The sequence below is a fragment of the Cebus imitator genome, unplaced genomic scaffold (genome assembly GCF_001604975.1).
Source record: "Cebus imitator isolate Cc_AM_T3 unplaced genomic scaffold, Cebus_imitator-1.0 Scaffold191, whole genome shotgun sequence".
NCBI lineage: Eukaryota > Metazoa > Chordata > Mammalia > Primates > Cebidae > Cebus > Cebus imitator.
In genome coordinates, this window is record NW_016107506.1 from 2,780,601 (window position 1) to 2,798,303 (window position 17,703).

The following is a 17,703-nucleotide window of genomic DNA, read 5'->3' on the forward strand; positions in this document are numbered from 1 at the left end:
AACACTTATTAGATTTCCAAGTTGTAAAATCTAACTATAAAGTCGACAATCAAAACCTAGGATCCTGCTCAACTTGTTAAGAATTCACATTCCAAATGAGCTATAAATATAGCATAGTCTATGTAATAGTTTCAAATTATCTTGATTGATGACCCATTCATGAAATGATTGGCAATTATAACCGTTTATGTAATGCTCCAATCATCACACACTTATCTGTTGCATTGTGGCAAACTATCTAGTAAAGCATGGATGGAAATTACTTCCATAAGTATTTTTCTGTTGCAACCAAAATAGCTACCATTTTTGAGCACATATAGATGCCAAACTCTTAAGATACACTTTTCATTGTATTTAATTAGCAAAACTAATGAGTAGGTATTAATAATCTACTGAATTCAATCTACTGAAGACAAAACTGACCTTCTAGAGAGGGTAACTTGTCTAGTGCTGCACAGCTAGTAAGTGGTTGAATTTGGTTTTCGGCCCACTGATAACTTCACAACCTGAAGCCTTAATGTCTTTTCTACATTTTTGGAGGAAATAGTACTAGAGAACTGCTCTGTAGAATCATTTGGAGAAGAGTATCTGTGTCATTTAAAAACCATTTTAAAATGGTGGAAATTGCTACCACTATCACATTATAGTTGACTTCACCACTTATTTTCCACTTAAATATGACTATTGGCATTTAAACAGTGTTTTCACCTACAAGAAAAGTGTTTATTGTAATAAGAGTAATTGTGTCCAATTGTTTCCTAGAGTATTAGCGTCCTTTGAAATAGGTGCTAAAAACACTGAAATCACAAGAACTCTTTTATCATAGCATAGCAAAAATAAATTATTGTAATGAATTAGCAGGGAGGGCATTTCAGATTTAGTACTCTCCAGGGAAAAAAATTTAAATATCTAGGGTTAAAATTGAACATCATTAATAACCCCAAGGCTAATGAAACAAGACAAAGATACCAAGTACCCAAAAGAACATCTTGAATTATGCTTGTGTTTGTTGCTATAAAAGCAAAATGGCACTTCTCCATAAATCCACTTCTTCAAACCACCGCGTTCTGCCTTTTAAAGTGTATCCATATATGAACTGATTCATTAAATGTTCTGCACCAATTCTATTTTGACTTTTTAAATTTACTGATGTTTACAAGTATTTTGCATTGTATTATTTGTTAACAAACATAACTGACACATTGATAATTTAAAAATATAGGGTCTGTTTTATCTCTACATACCAATAGCTGAAAGGCACAAAGATGACTGGAAGAGCAAGTACTCTGCTCACTTCTACTTGCCTACCATCCCCTTAGTGGTATACAAGAATATTCTAACATTTTGTGCAGCTATTTAAAAGATTTGAAGAAACAATGTTTCTTCTGCAGGAAGCCCATCCGACCAAGAGGAAGGAAAGTCATTGTCATTGACAAGATAAATAAGAGCACAGTTTAATCAAGTAACTTGCATATAAATATCTTAAAAGTTGTTTTAGACCTTAGATTTAACCTCTTCAAGTTCAGAACAAGTAGGAAGCATTCAAATTTATTGTTTTGGCGACAAGAACATATTTATTATAATAAAAATTGATCATATGTTTTGAGCAGCAGTGTGAAGGCCTTAATATTTGTAGTTTACCCTTTTTCTCCAGATGTAATGCAAAACCTAGAGTATTGGTGTCCTTTGAAATATGTGCTAAGAACATATTTCTAAGGAAGAGGTCATAAGAAATATGAGATCACCTAATTCAATTGATCATAAATACAGGAAGTTCTTTCTGAGAAGTGGACATGTAGTCTTTGCCTAATATTTACATGATGTGAGCTCAGGAGAGCTTCTTATATACTTGTGACGTACGGACAATGTAAATCCACCCATCGCCATAGGTTCTATCTCCTGGAGAAACACAGAACAATTTTATTTCCTCTTTCAGTGAACAGTTTTTATGTATCAAATGATATTTCTTTGATGAAGCTTAAAGTGTTTCCTACAAGTATGGAAATGACTCCTTGGAAGTTTAGAAAAAATTATTTCATATAGTAAAAATTGTTATCCACATCCAGAATATTGCTTCTATTCAGTCTCCATAAAGCCAAAAAAACCCTCAGCACACTTTGATGAATTCTGAATACAATACATTTTATTTAAAAAATATGTTGTGCACCTACTGTATTAAGCTCACATGAAAGTCGCCAGGACTAGATATAATGGCAAAAAATACAGGGACGATCCCTCTCCCCAGAATATCTGAGCTATTCAAAACTGGTAAGGTAGTAGAGAAAACATTCAAGAAAGAAATAATGTTTCTGGAGAAATTTTTCGTACAGATATAGAGACAGACATCTACGTTAAAAACCTAGGCCAAAACAAACCAGGACATGGAAGTTACAAAATGCCAAGTTGGATGTGGTTGTGTCATCCTAGTCTTGAAATGTCATTCTTGTGAAAAGCAATAAAAATCACAGAACACATGCTAATTTCCCACTTTAGGCTTCTCATATCCCATTTCGTATTATCAATTGAAGAGTCTAACTATCTTGTTTCCTGTGTTAGAAGACTGAAAAGACACAGGGCACTTTCATTTGATATGTGAAAACTGTTCACTGAAAGAAAAAATAAAATTGTTGTGCGTTTCTCCAGGAGACAGAACCTATGGTGATGGGTGGGTTTACATTGTCCATAGGTCACAATATATAAGAAGCTCTCCTGAGCTCATACCTTGTAAATATTAGGCAAAGACTACATGTCCACTTCTCAGAAAGAACTTCTTATATTTATGATCAATTGCATTAGGTGACCTCTAAGATTCCTTTCACTTCAGTGGCTTTAAAATTGTTATTTATTTATCTCTACAAAATTTCAGAAGATTCATTGATTTTTTTACATAATCAATGTAAATCAGCAGTAAAAAATGAAAATTATCCTTTTTGTATAAAATGTGTTATAAATGAAATTTGCATGCTTAAAAATATAAATCCTCAGGGGCTAAATATATCTGGCTTAGACTTTAGTGACATCTGGGTAAATGAGCCTCAATATTCGTATTTCTTAGGATTAATAAGAGCTGCCCCTAACAACTGTATTGTGCATGTTTGTTTGGTTATTGGTTGGTATCCACAAAAGTGCTTTGAAATTTATAAGGTGTTATATTCTTATTTCTATCATTCTTTCAGAAAAGTATTTGAAATGTCATTCAAAATACATTCAAAGGATAAAAGAAATATAGTATAGGAAAATGGGGGGTAGGCATAACAAAATATGAGGCTGAGCTCAACTTGAGGCAAAGAAATGCATCTCAGATCCTGTATAATTAGCAGGGTTTGGGATTTAACTCCAAATTGCAAAACTAGTGATGAAACAGAGGAGAAAACACAACCAGGTATGAGACTCACTGGGAACATATTGTTGGGACATCCCAAGTTTCTAAGGCAAGAAATAGACTTTTTGTTTATTTGCTTGAAGCACTGAGATAATTTTCCTTATGAAAAGAATACATGATAAAGGAGAGCAATGTCTGACAGTTTTCATAAGCACATTTACACCTCATAGTGTTCCTCAATATAAGGATATAATAATGAAATGCAGATCTTTCTATACGGACCAAAACTATGTGTCCTAAATACATGGTTCTATGTTGTATGTTTACCTGGATCCCAGAATGAATTTACTACATAGAAGAATGAATGATCTACATATCATTCAAGGAATCTTCAGTAAATATGGGTCTGCATACGACATTAAGTGTAAACTCTTTTCCAACTAAAGGCAGATCCATATACCTTAATAGTCACACAAGTAGAAAATAGTTTTTGACACATTAATGATGAAAATTAAGGAGAACAAATCAGAAAAAAATCAGGTTTTTTTTCTTTGTATTGATAGCAACAGGTCTTCAAAAGAATATCACTGGGTTTTGTACCTGATTTCAGAAACAAGGCTCTCAGCTTCTTGAGCACTATAGTGATCATTACAATAACCATTTCTAAATACTTTAGAAATTATACATATTATGAGTTCTAACAATCTATGGGAAGAGGGAGGTTTTGAGAAGAATTTTCTGACTCTGGTTTGGTTTTGGTCTTGCTTGTTAATACAGGGTCAGAGCCAATTCGCAGAGCAGGAAAAAGTGGTACCTCAACACCCACTACCCCTGGGTCTACTGCCATCACTCCTGGCACCCCACCAAGTTATTCTTCACGCACACCGGGCACTCCTGGAACCCCTAGCTATCCCAGGACCCCTCATACACCAGGAACCCCCAAGTCTGCCATCTTGGTGCCGAGTGAGAAGAAGGTCGCCATCATACGTACTCCTCCAAAATCTCCCGCGACTCCCAAGCAGCTTCGGCTTATTAACCAACCACTGCCAGACCTGAAGAATGTCAAATCCAAAATTGGATCAACAGACAACATCAAATACCAGCCTAAAGGGGGGCAGGTAAGAATTGCATGAACACATATTTGCTGCCAGAAATAATTATTGCATTGCCTTCTTCATATTGAAAGCTAACAGGGAAGCAGAGGTGTTAAAGAGCTACTGGTTACAATTTATTGCTAAGAGTTCGGACTTTAGGAATATATCCTCTGAAATATAATGAAAATCACATGACATGCCCATTTCTTCCATTTATTATTGGGTAAAAATTGGTTTAACCATATAGAAGAAACTTTTATTGATTGACTTTTTTTCCTGAATGTATCTCTATTGCTTTCTGGCTTTTAACTTGAGATTAAAGTTATATTTCTGATATAAAATTGAATTATCTATTTTACATTCTGACCATGAGCTCATTTGGCTATCTTTTAGTGATTCCAATTTTGTCTCCTTGTTTCTTCCCCAAGGATTTCCTATGACATTTTCTTCTATTTCCTCATGTTCACTCCAAAATAAGGATGTTTCACCATTTCATTTCTGGCTACTACTGCCTAAATGTTGCAAAGGGCAGGTATTTGTGTTGATAATAAAAGACACACGATTCTGATGAATAAAATTGTAGACTTTGAACTTCTACTCAAGATTATATTAAGTACAGTTATTAGTAATGCTTACTTACTAACTCTTCAGCTCCCCAGAGCAAACATTCATATCTTTACAAACCAGGGGGCTTTGAGTTCTGTCTTGACATGAACCTTGCTTATACAATATATGTTTGGACAAAGCAATTAGCCTGGAAGGAAAACAAATATTATTTTATGTTTATCTCATAATATTGACCTATTCAGGATAGTTTAACTTTTGTCATTGAAGAGATATAAAACAACATCCTTTTTTGAAAGAAAGAAGGACAAAAACAGTAACTTTGTACGTAAACTTATAATGCCAATGCTCTTTCATTATTCCAAGAAAGCCTTTTCTTTTTAAGATCAATATTTTTTTTCTGCCACTCTTTTTCTTGTCTCTTGTATTTTGTGCCACTGCTTTCTGGTATCCCTCCTTCATGCCAAAGAAAATCTATTTTAAGGCAAGTTTAGAAGAAAGACCTTGCCAAAATGTAAAGCTCTCAGGCACTCCTACTCCCCAATGTAGCAAAAATTCATTGTTGCTCTTTCATTTAGCAACAAACTTCTTTGCTGTCTGGTTATGGCTCTGTTCAGGAGAGCCCAAAGCGTTAAGAAAAATCAACCAGTGGGGCAGGAGAGGAGAGGTCAACATGCCCTTTCAAAACAATGATAACATTCTGTAATGATATAGTCATAGAATGATACTTTTTCATAGACATATGCCATGAAAACTAGAAGTGACAAGAAACATTTTTAAGCCAAAAAGTAGGATTATAAGCCTATAATTCCTAAAAAACTCAAACTATTCTTGCATTCATCAAAGTTTTGCCCATTCAAGAGAAGGAAATATTTGGAGCTTTTTGGAAATATTCAAATGTTGCATTATTTTTATACATAAATAATTTAAAAGAGTAAGGTGAATAATCAGTTTAGTACCATTTGGAAATTTCTGCATTTTAGCCTTGGATAAGCTATCCTCTAAAATAGAGTAATTATTATATATATTTAAAATCAGTTCTTTTAAAGTAAATATTCCCATGTCCTGTTATTCTCCTTAACTAGATGTGTGGTTTACTTACTTGTATTCTGGAAATTATTGATACTTAATTTGTTTCCTCTTAGAATCACAAGGCAATATAAATTATTTCTAAAATATTTTATTAAAACTAAAAAAGTAATTTAAAAAGTATTCTTAGAAGTTGACACAGACATTTTATAATATATTATTTTCTTCAAAGGACTCCTTAGGATAAAGAGGCAAAAAGAATGGTTTTAACCTCAGCTTTGTAGGAACCTCTAAGATTAAATCAATCCAGAAATGTGAAGATGTCTATTTTCTTTTTCCGATTCTTTATCATATCTGGTTTTGAGTATTTTTATGTCTTATTGTAATTGACTTCTACTATATTTGATAATTCATAAAATTGAAACGAAATATCTTACACCTTTGAGCTGCACTAAAACTTCCCTAGAGATTATGGTGGCTAAGGACTAGTAAATACATGTGACACAAAAATTACAGAAAGAGCAAAAAATGCTTCAAAATCACAGTGTCACTTGAAGCAAATCTGTTTTTCATCAGGCAAGTGTTAACCTGCTACAAAATTATCCTAGTTCAGAAATGATGACTTTAGAAAAATCCACAACAGTGATGTTATGAGGTGACATTTTTACAGAAGTAGGAGGTATTTCCTCACTAAGATGAGAAACAGATGAAAGATATTTGCCTTCTATTTTGTGATAGATGGTATAAATTCACTTAAATGAAAGGGTAAAATGAATTGGGAAATAATAGCACATTGCAATTGAACTGTCTTTGTAGGAAAAACATATCATTCAACATTTCAGCACTATCTCCTTAAAAGCCTTCTTACAGTGTATAATCTCAGATACAGGGAGTGAGGAAAGGTTTTTTTCCATACATATAAAACTGGAGATTTTATAGAATGACTGAAGGAAAAGCATTTTAGGGCTTCTTAGAAATTATCAAGATGTTGGAGACCTTTATTAGATGATTGAGCATCTATACATGCACAGTGCTGAAGAAATTGAAGCCACTAGCACATTGTTCTCAAGTGTAAATTGATTTTCCTAAGGCATTTGAATGGACAGTGGCCACCCAGAATCATTAAAAAAGACAGAACAAGAGCTATACTTTCTTCAGGGACCAGGTTTTGTAATAGTGATATATGGTCTCTAGGAAATGAGAAAAAATATTCATGCAATTCTTATTAATGAAGATAGGAGTAAATTTGAAGATGTAACTTTAATTCCTCTGCACAAGTTCTGTTGTGGTAATATTTGAAGCAATTAGGTTATATAAAAATGATTTAATTATGAAAACTTCATTATTATGGTTTTAAACTTTGTGCAATTTCTAAGAATTGGCTCTAAGAGTTGGGAGAGGAAATCTGTAATAAAGATATATGCATCTTAGGAACTCAACAGCTTCCCAAATTATTTGCCTCCGGTTTGAACATTTATCGCCCTTTTATATGTATAGGTTTTGTGCTTATAGCTGTTATCTCTTCTGTTAAGGTCCAATTTCTGTTGGCAGAGGGTCTCAGCTTAGTGAGGCAGATCAATGCCTAATGGAATAGATAAGCTAGCTGAAGATATGAGGAGCTTTACAGAAAGCAATAAAGCTAATCTTTTGAGCTAAAACAAATTAATTCTATTGGAAAGAATATGGGCAATCATGGATTCAATGTAGATAATGAGCTTGATTGATTTAATTCAAGACTTAGGGAAGACTATCTTATTAAGTGTATTAATTTGAAACTACTCTATGTAGTTAGCTCGCCAGTCTATGTTAAATCTAAGTATTAGAATAAATAATGTCAACTTGTGAAGAACACAGCTGGTTGAGTTAAACAAAAGTAGGAAAACAACCAATTTCTCTAAACATGTGGCATAAAAAAATTTAGGCAACAACTCAAGGAATAGTGCTTTTTACCTTTTCTATCTAACAGGTTTTTAAATTGTTACTTTGATTTATGTGGAATGCTCCTACATGTTTTAACAGATATCTTGATTTTCTCCATTGGCCTTATGATGATGAGTATAAAAAGCACAAGTTGGCCAGGCGCAGTGGCTCACACCTGTAATCCCAGCATTCTGAGGGACCGAGGCAGGTGGATCACCTGAGGTCAGGCGTTCAGGACCGACCTGGCCAACATGGTGAAACCCTGTCTCTACTAAAAATGCAAAAAAATTAGGTGGGCGTGGTGATGGGCACCTGTAATCCCAGCTACTTGGGAGGCTAAGGCATGAGAATCGCTTGAATCTGGGAAGCGGAGGTTGCAGTGAGCCAAGACTGTGCCACTGTACTCTAGCCTGGGCAACAAGAATGAAAGTCTGTCTCAAAAACTATAAATAAATAAAATTTTTTTAAAAAGCGCAAATTGCATGCCCTTGTAATAACTGGAAGTGAGTAAAGAAGTGATTTCACAGACGTTGTTTTCGTGTACTACTCATTGGATAGGGTAGTTAATTAGGGCATTCTCTGCAAGGCTCTGTCTGTAGATCTGATTGACTGCCTCTGAATTATATGCTTTTGCTCCATTAACGGCTATAGTCAGTCATTTTCAGGTTAGCTTCTGAACTTTTATAATATTTTCATAAAACAATTTAATGCAAATATGTTATATTGATATAGTATTAAAATACATGTTATATTAATATACTACATTAAATTTGGAAAGTTATGTTGCATTGTTATCACATTTTTTGTTTTCCCCTATAATTGACAGGTTATTTTAAAAATAATTCTAAAGTAAGATTTTAAAACAGAAGCTGGTTCACTAACTTTTTAATTTCTATGGATAATATAAAGAATAAATTATGAAATATTAATTCTAGTATCAATCTTGGCATCTTAAAAATAACATGGGGAGTTGTCTCTTATTTCTTTGATAATTCCAGAAATACAAAGATTTACTTTCATTTACTTGACCATTGATTCAATAAACATTTATTGAGCACCTACTATATACCCTGCTATGTTCTATATACTGGAATATAACAGTGAACAAAACAGACACCGATTTCTTAAATTCTAGCCATCATGGAATTTATTTTCTAGGAGGAAATGCAAGCAAAAAGAAGTGATATAAGAAAAATATGTAAAAGCATGCTAAATGTGAAGGAGAAAAATAAAGATAAGAAAGAGGCTCAGGATATGTTGAGAGGAAATTTCATTTCTTATAGAAGGGCTAGGAAAGGCCTGAGAAGGTGATATTTGAATGGAAGCCCCAAGGAAGTAAAAGAGTAAGCCATATGGATAACTAGGGAAATGAGCATTTCAGGCAAAGGGAACAACACATGCCAAGACTCTGAGGTAGAAGCAGGCCTAGCATGTTCTAGGAAGAGCAAGGACATCAGTGTGACTGATGCCACATACACCTTTGAGTGTAGAAAGTTTATGCTATTATTACATTATTATTTTTAGTATTATTACATCTATTCAAATAACAGGACTTTCATATTGCTAAACCAAAAATCTAAGAGTCATCTTTTTCTCTCACTTCCCCTCATCCTATATCCTAACAATATTTAAGTGCTAATGATTTTGTGCCCTGAATAGCTCTTAAATCTGTCCATTTCACTCAGTCTACTCTGCACTACCTTAGCGCAGGATACATGATCTCTTGTTGATATTGCCACAGTGGTTAATTTTTGGTTTCCCTGCATCTGTTTCTTTGCTCTATCTGATATACTTTCATACTGTAGCCAAATACAAAGATTTACCTTTATTTACTTGACCATTGATTCAATAAATATTTATTGAGCACCTACTATATACCCTGCTATGTTCTGTATACGGAATATAACAATGAGCCACATTTTTCACTAAATATTCCATTGTATAATTAGTTATTTAATGTCTATCTTGTTTCACTTACTAAACCATAAGCTCCATGAAGTCAGAGATGAGGTCCATCTTGTTCATAATGTCCCATACATAATAGGTGCTCAATACATACTTATTCAATGAAAATTGAATGAATGTATTCTATCATATTCATGGAGAGATACATTCTTTTAGTGACACTGTTGAATGATTATGAATGTTTTATATCATGACAATTATTATCCAAAGAAATTGTCCATGTTTGTCTAAAACAAGCTTGTCCAACCTGTGGCCTTGGAGACCACATGTGGTGCAGGATGGCTTTGAATGTGGCCCAAGTTCATAAACTTTTAAAAAACATTTTGAGATTTCTGTGATTTTTTTTAGCTCATAAATGATCATTAATATTAGTGTATTTTATGTGTGGCTCAAGACAATTCTTTGTCTTCCAGTGTGGTCCAGGGAAGCCAGAAGATTGGACACCCCTGGTCTAAAAGAATATTGAACTAGGATTTAAGAGCTGGGTTAGTGGTCCAGCTCTTCTACAAAAGTATTGCATGACCTTAAGTACTGATTTTTCTGGTCCTTATTTGTGTACCGGAAGCAACAAAATCATGCTTATTTTTGTATACAGCACCATTTCATTTAAATAGACTCTCAAGTCATTTAAGCTCTCACATGCATGGTACTACTTGGAGCATGATAGTAGTTATGCATTACAGCTCATCAAGAAACATTCATTTAGGTATTCTATTAGATTCCATATGTGTTTGTGCCACAAAGGGCAAGCTGAAATTGAGTAAAAGAACAGTGTTTCTGAAATAGAAGACAGGTGTAATGAGGGAAGAAGGAGCAATAGAGAGGGAGGAAAGAGGGTATACAATTAGTGAAATGTAGAGTGGAATCTTTATATAGTCTTATAAACTTTTAGGCATTATCTGTATTAGTCTGTTCTCACATTGCTATAAAGAGCTACCCAAGACTGGGTAATTTATGAAGAAAAGAGGTTTAATTGACTCACAGTTCCACAGGCTTAACAGGAAGCATAACTGAGAGACCTCAGGAAACTTAAAATTATGGCAGAATACATATTTTCACTCTCTCTTTCTCCTGCCACCATGTGAAGAAGGTGCTTGCTTTAAGGAAAAGTAGATTCATACACTTTCAAATCATCAGATCTCATGAGAACTCACTCACTGTCATGAGAACAGCAAAGGCGAAATCCGTCCCCATGATCCAGTCATCTCCCACAAAGTCCCTCCTCCAATTCAACATGAGATTTCAGTGGGGACATAAATCCAAGCGATATCATTATTCTCAGATCATTTTCAGGCCTTTTAAATGCTAATTACATAGTTTACTTTCAATTTTATATTTAAGAAAATGGAATGATTCTGGAAGCAACTAATAAATTACAGTGAAATGGGATTTTCCCTCATTATATAAAATGATAATGGTTACCACTGTGAAGGTCTATTGGGTGCTATTAACATGTAACCATGTTTATAACGTATATCATGAAGAAAGAAAGATTGCAATGGGCATTTTTCTCGTTTACATATTTATTCTTTCATCAAACATTTACTAAGATTGCTGGGCACTACATGACAAAAGGGGAATGGGAGACCATGAGGCGTGGTCACTGCAATCTGGGCAAAAAGGAGGTTTTTGTTTTATTTTGTTTCTTGTCCTCCTCTAATGTCTTCCCCTTATTTAATTTTAAGTTCTTTCCAAGCTATTTCTTCCCATCTCCTTAGAGCTACAATAAGGGCAAAAGAAAAGCAATAATAACATCCTCTATGAACTTTTAAAAATACTGTTGGTCAACCCAGCATGAAGAAACTTATTACAAGACTTTTGTTTGTTTTGTTTTGTTTTTTGGTATCAAAGTCATCATTAAATCAGAATGAAAAGCTCCTTAAGATCAGTACTCTGTCTTTATGCAATAGAATTTTATAACTGTAATTCAAATGTCTTTTGTGGAGTAATGAAAAGTTTTGGAGCTAGGTTTAGTAAATATTAATTTTAAAAAATTATGAAAAAATTACCACTCTGGTTTTGCAAAGTTAAGGACTGTGGAGCCTTTTTATCTACTGTTCATTCACAAGCCAAACAGAGACATAGGGACTAATGAGGTTATTTTCAGATAACCGAGCAGACTATTTAAAAGTTACTGTGTTCACCGACTTAGTCCACTATTCCGTAGAATTTCTTAAATATTTAAACAAGAAAATAATTTAATATCAAAAAAGGATACAAATTGGGAAAAGTTCATTAGCTGTTCATTTCCATGAATCACAATGACTGTTGTACTCATAATGTTTCTTCCAGCGCCCATTGAGAGACCATTTATAAATACTTAACAGTGGCTCTAGTGACTAAACTCATTAATGTCTGTTCTACTAAAACATTATTTCAAAATTCTTCAGCATTATCTATTTATCCCAAAGTTTTTCAGTGTGGATCTACTTTCTGTGCCATGTGACATAGCTTGCATAGAAAATTGGTCCCTCTAACTTTTCTTTCAAAGTTTTGTGGAGTTGTGCATTTTGACATAATGGTTATTTCTCCCTAAATGTGTATTTGAATATACTTATGTTTATATTTTATATAAAAATTTTAAAGAAATTATTGTTCAATGTAGACAAGGTTGATTAAAATTATGATTATGATGTTTGCATATATTTTAACCAGAGTGCAAAGTTTTTAATAGATGAATCTTTGAAGAACATCATGTGTGTCAGAGAACTTTCAACCTTCAGGAATATCTGATGTAATCATATTCTCTTTTAGTATGGGATACCTCAGGATTATACAGAGGCTAGTTTTCACTAAAATGAATATTATGAAATAAAAAATACTTTGAAAGAGGGAGAAAGTGTTTTCATAATGCAAGAACAAAGGAGGGCTTAATTTTATGCCATCCTAGGAAACAAGGAAAACCCAAAGGAGAAACTTAATCCTCTGCAAGGTTAGAGGGAAGTCATTTGAGTGTCACCGTTCACTCCCCTTTCACAGAAGCATTCTTTCTGAGACAACTCAGATGGAGGAAGAGAGAAATGGTGTTTCAACCTAGGTTGATATCTAAAGGATGCTTGAGGGAGTCTAGACAAATCCCAATTTTTGACTCCTAGTCACCCTCCACATTTCACCACCTTGAGCTGACATATGGGTCTTCTGATAAAGAAAGCAGTGTCAGAGAGTGTCAATTAAAAACAAAATCAAAGTCTCATTGCTCAAGAAATTCAAGTTGACTGTGGGATGAATGCCTCCGACTTACAAATTGTTGTACTAAAAACTGTATGTTAATGATGTATTTTCTTTCATTTTACATGTTTCATATTTCTAATTGGACTAGTAAGAGAGATTTTTTTCTTGTCTGCAGGCAAATCCTACATTTTCTCTTTTAATCCTTTTTTAGAGCAACCCTATTTTAGGGGAAAAGATGTTAATTTATTGAAAGGAACAATTAAATATATGCAGAGAGAGAGAGTAGAGTGGCAGGTCTCTTCAATTAAACCAACATGATGAAAGCCAACTAAAGTCACCCAAGGAATATCCAGAAAGAAATTACAATATTCTTCTCTATCATAGTGGAAGAATAGAAAAATTAGTCAAAATTAAAGAAATTCTAATGAATTTTTCAATTTTATTAACCTACGCTTATACAACTCTCCATGATATATGACCCTTATGTGAATGGAAAGCCAACTATTTCTGCAAACAAGTCACCAACGTTTGCATAAAATTCATGAGACTGAAATCCTTTTTGCAAGCTTCCACTGGAGGTATTCATTGCACCAAACCTTGAAGACTAATCTGTTACAGACTCAACTTGGAATGAGGGCACCCTAGGGAGAGATAATAACACAGAACACAGGGATGAACTTGAAATGTAAACATAGTCCTTAAAGTATAGAATGTAGCAGAGTCTGGCCAAAATGTAAAGTAACAGAGAAGTCTGAAGAATCAGAATTGCTGAGACCCCTGGCTGCCTCACTAAGAAGTTTTGATGTATTTAATAAGAAATAGGGCGCTGGGTGAATTTTGAATAGGGAGAGCTATAGGAAGATGATCCAGGTGATTAATATATAGTTTTCACTTCCACTGTGATAGAAACAAATATTGTCACACTCTTTCAAATTACCCTACTTTGTATTAATAGTGCAAGTAAAAATTTTCTTGAAATAAATTGGCAGAGATTAAAATCTGATTTAGAGAAAATTTTGAGCAATTATTATTCAGACTTTTTTCCTTCATATCATCAGCACAGAAATTAGTTTATTTGTTAAACAAAATTTCATTATTTTTTCCTAGACAATCTCTAAGATGTTAAAATAATTTTCCCTTGACATAGGTTTTTAGGAAAACAAACGTTTTTCTAAAACTGAAAATCCCTTCCCAAAGAAATAAATATTTATTCTGATTCATCCGTAGAACCCAGAGTTAAAACTGTAACTCTTCTATATTTTTTTAAAGCTGCTCTGGAATATGGTCTTCTCCTTTATAGCAGCCATATATTTTTCTATTTTATGAAATGGGTTCTGAGGACTGCTATTATTTGTGGAACGAACTCTAAGATGCTAATTATTTGCAATCGACCCTAGAGATCTTTGGTGTGAAGTAATTTTGCTACAGCATAAATATGAGTCACATGGCATAGGCAAACATTCAGGTACAAGCTGCCAAGCTAGACTGTAACTCTCCATAAGCATGAAATGTTTACTATCCAAAGAGGTTTATGCTTCTCTCTACCCTACCATTAAGCACCATAGAAAACGAAGATCTAGAGGGGTCGGTTTATTTATTCTGTCATAATTCACCTCATTTTAGACAAAAAAATTATACTTAGAAGCTATTGCAATATGGAAATATGTAAAGAAAGCTAGTAATGCATGCGAAAGGATAGGATAGCTTCGTATTACAAGTTGGACAGACATAGGTTGAGAGAGTCTACCTGCAAGAGAGTCAAGCAGGTTTTTTTCTATAGAAAATCTGTGTAAAATCAACAGAAGTCATCTTTTAAGTTGTAGGACTATAAGATTCTAAATAATCTCTCAATATTGCTAGCAGTATGATCATTTAGGACTGAATCATTTGTTTTGGAAATCATAAAAATTGTCAAACAGTTGATTAAATGTTAATGTCAAACAGATTTATGCAACTGAATTTAGGATTTCCATTTTTGTAACAAGTGAATCAGATTTCATGTTTGGCTTGTGATTACTTGGCAATGAGTCACTAGATTGGTACTCCAATGATCTCTAAATTTTTAAGCATAGTATGAAATCCTGTACATTCTCTGGGATGAGTAAAATAGCTCACATCAAGTGTATGTCATTGCCAAAATAATTAGATACTTATTGAGAATCCTTTAAACTATTATTATTAGAAACAATTAGTCAAAATTATTTGCTTTCTCCCATCCAAATACTAACCAAGCCCAACCCTGCTTAAATTCCAAGATTAAATGGGAATGGGCACATTTATGGTGATATAGCCATAAATAAAATCATTTGTCTTCAGAAAATAATTTCTCTATGAAGTTTTACATGTAATGGTCTTATTGGTTTAAAACTATCTCCATCTTATATAAAATATTTATAGCGCAACTACATGTGTTGTTATAGACTCTGTAAATATCTTCAACCCTGTTTAAGTTGCAATTTTTATTTTGCCCTAAAGAGTAACCCAATCATTCCATTTTCTGAATCCAAATTTTGACAAGAGGCTCTCCCCTTGGGTTGCTGATGAGAGTTGTCAATGATATTTCCCTGCAAGGGACAAGCTATCTTGTCAATGTTAGGCAGGCACTGTGAAATAAGCTTTGCCTAGTTAAAAGCAGTCAAGATTCAATGTCTTTTTGAATTTTTTATTCTTTTTTAGAAATACCAAAAGCTATGTTGATATTCTTGTAGATGGCTGTGTGTCTACGGTAAATTTATATAGATGTTTTAAATAAGAAGATAAACTGTCCCCTAAAGCATTGAAAATGTGATTTTTTTTCTTTATTCCAGAGATAGGGAGGAGAATAGAGTAGAAGTAGCCAAAGTAAAACAAAATGAACAAATAACAGTAACCACAATAAGAAAAATAAAGCTTTCTTTCAATGCTTACATTGCTTATCTGTCCTCCAAAAGATGCAAGGTTCAAAAGACATGTGAAAGAAGTCATGAAAGCTGTAACATTGTACATGAAACCAGAGTAACATCCCTTCAGATATGGATCTGCTGTTGTCTTCAAGATGAATGTTTGACTTCCCCAAAATAGAAGTAAAACACCTAACCTCAAATCTGCTGGCCTCAGTCAAGGCCTGACCTATGTCTGTATGACCTAGTTACAAGTCAGCTAACCAATGGGCATTGGTTTTCTTGCCTCTAAAAATGGGAATAATGCTTCCACACGATCATCCATGGAAAATGGCTCCTCTTGAGCAGTTGCCAGAAAGAGGCCTTTAGGGGGCCACTGAGCCAAATCTGCAAGGGAATTGTGAAGCCCCAAATTTCTTTGTTGCCCCTCCTGGGCAACCAGGGATTCTTATGCTAGATGGATGAGAACTCTTATGTAAAGCATTCAGCCACACCGTGTGTGAGCCCCATTTGTGCTATGTGGACCAACAGAACAGTCAAGCATACAAGGTGATTAATAATTGTGATGGCTGATTCTGATGGGACAAGGGAATGGCATATCCTCTGGGGTCTTGTGCTGAACAAGGTTTAGCATTAACTACTATTCACCCTCACGTAGAGTGAGCCTGAGTCCCAGTGTTGCTGACAACATCACAAATGCTTCAAGTATTATTTTTCAATCCGTCCAACTGTTGCCAAATCACATCTAAGTACAGCGGGATTTCTAAGGCTCTCTTCCATTTGACCCTTGCGGGTGCAAAGGATCAGGGGCTCAGATTTACATGACAGAACTGCACTTCAGTTCCAGTGTTAGATTTTCTCTTAAATGAGTGTGTAGGTGGAAGGAAATCTAAAGCCTCTTTGATGCTACCCATTCTGGTTCCCTTTATTGAGCATCTTGATAGAAAAATGCACAGTGAAGTTACCTCCAATTCCTTTTAGGTTAGGATTTTAAACAAGAAGATCGATTTTAGCAAAGTTCAGTCCAGATGTGGTTCCAAGGATAACATCAAACATTCGGCTGGGGGCGGAAATGTAAGTAGAAGCGCCTATTAGAAAGCTGTCCTGATTGCGTGGAGCCACCTGCACAGCCAGCACCCTGCCTTCTTTCCCACCTCTTTCCAACACGTTGCTCCTTTCTCACTGCTGTTCACTCCTTTCTCACTCCTGTCTCCCTGGTATGATAGCTTGTAGCCTTGCATTTTCGGTGATGGACTTCCTATCCTTCTCTGTAAGATCATCAGGGAATTTCTTGCTTTGATTTGGGAAAGAAAACCTCGATGGAGTGCACCCTGGTTTTCTGGAGAATGGCAAACCCACTTCACTTGCCAACTTCGTTGCTGGCCTTTTTGTCTTCAGTGTATTTTCTCACATTGTTTCTACTCCACTGCAAAAGTCAGCTGGACACATACTTTTCTAGCTCCATTTAAATTACCCATGAGGCAAAGACTGATATACTTGTAAATGCCCGAAGTATGTAATGTCAATCTTCAGTGGTTCATTATTCATGAAAGTAAGGATATCATTTCGAATAATACAAAACTGGTGAAGCATGGTTCATCTATAATTCAGAGTGAAAGGATTCAAGTCCCAGTATGCACTTTAGTTTGATGGGATTTTTTATCCTGTCTCTTTCATTGAGTGTAAATAATATCCTGTGAGAGGAAGGGAAAGATGATTTCATGTTTTTTAAGTATGGTTGAGGCAGAGGTGAAATGGT

At 34.5% G+C, this 17,703-nt stretch overlaps 1 protein-coding gene across 35 annotated transcripts in view; it reads left to right on the forward strand.

Annotated features, from left to right (window-relative positions):
• MAP2 (microtubule associated protein 2) overlaps nucleotides 1-17,703 on the forward strand; it is a 303,522-nt gene that overhangs the window by 275,633 nt on the left and 10,186 nt on the right. For 19 of the 35 annotated variants that reach the window (XM_037745075.1, XM_037745076.1, XM_037745094.1 and 16 more), the window contains one exon: nucleotides 4,100-4,440. In XM_037745075.1, coding sequence (XP_037601003.1) covers nucleotides 4,100-4,440 — 341 coding nt within the window. Of the gene's footprint in view, nucleotides 1-4,099; nucleotides 4,441-16,925; nucleotides 17,019-17,703 lie in introns of all 35 variants that reach the window. The other 16 variants (XM_037745066.1, XM_037745079.1, XM_037745071.1 and 13 more) reach the window with 1 other exon arrangement.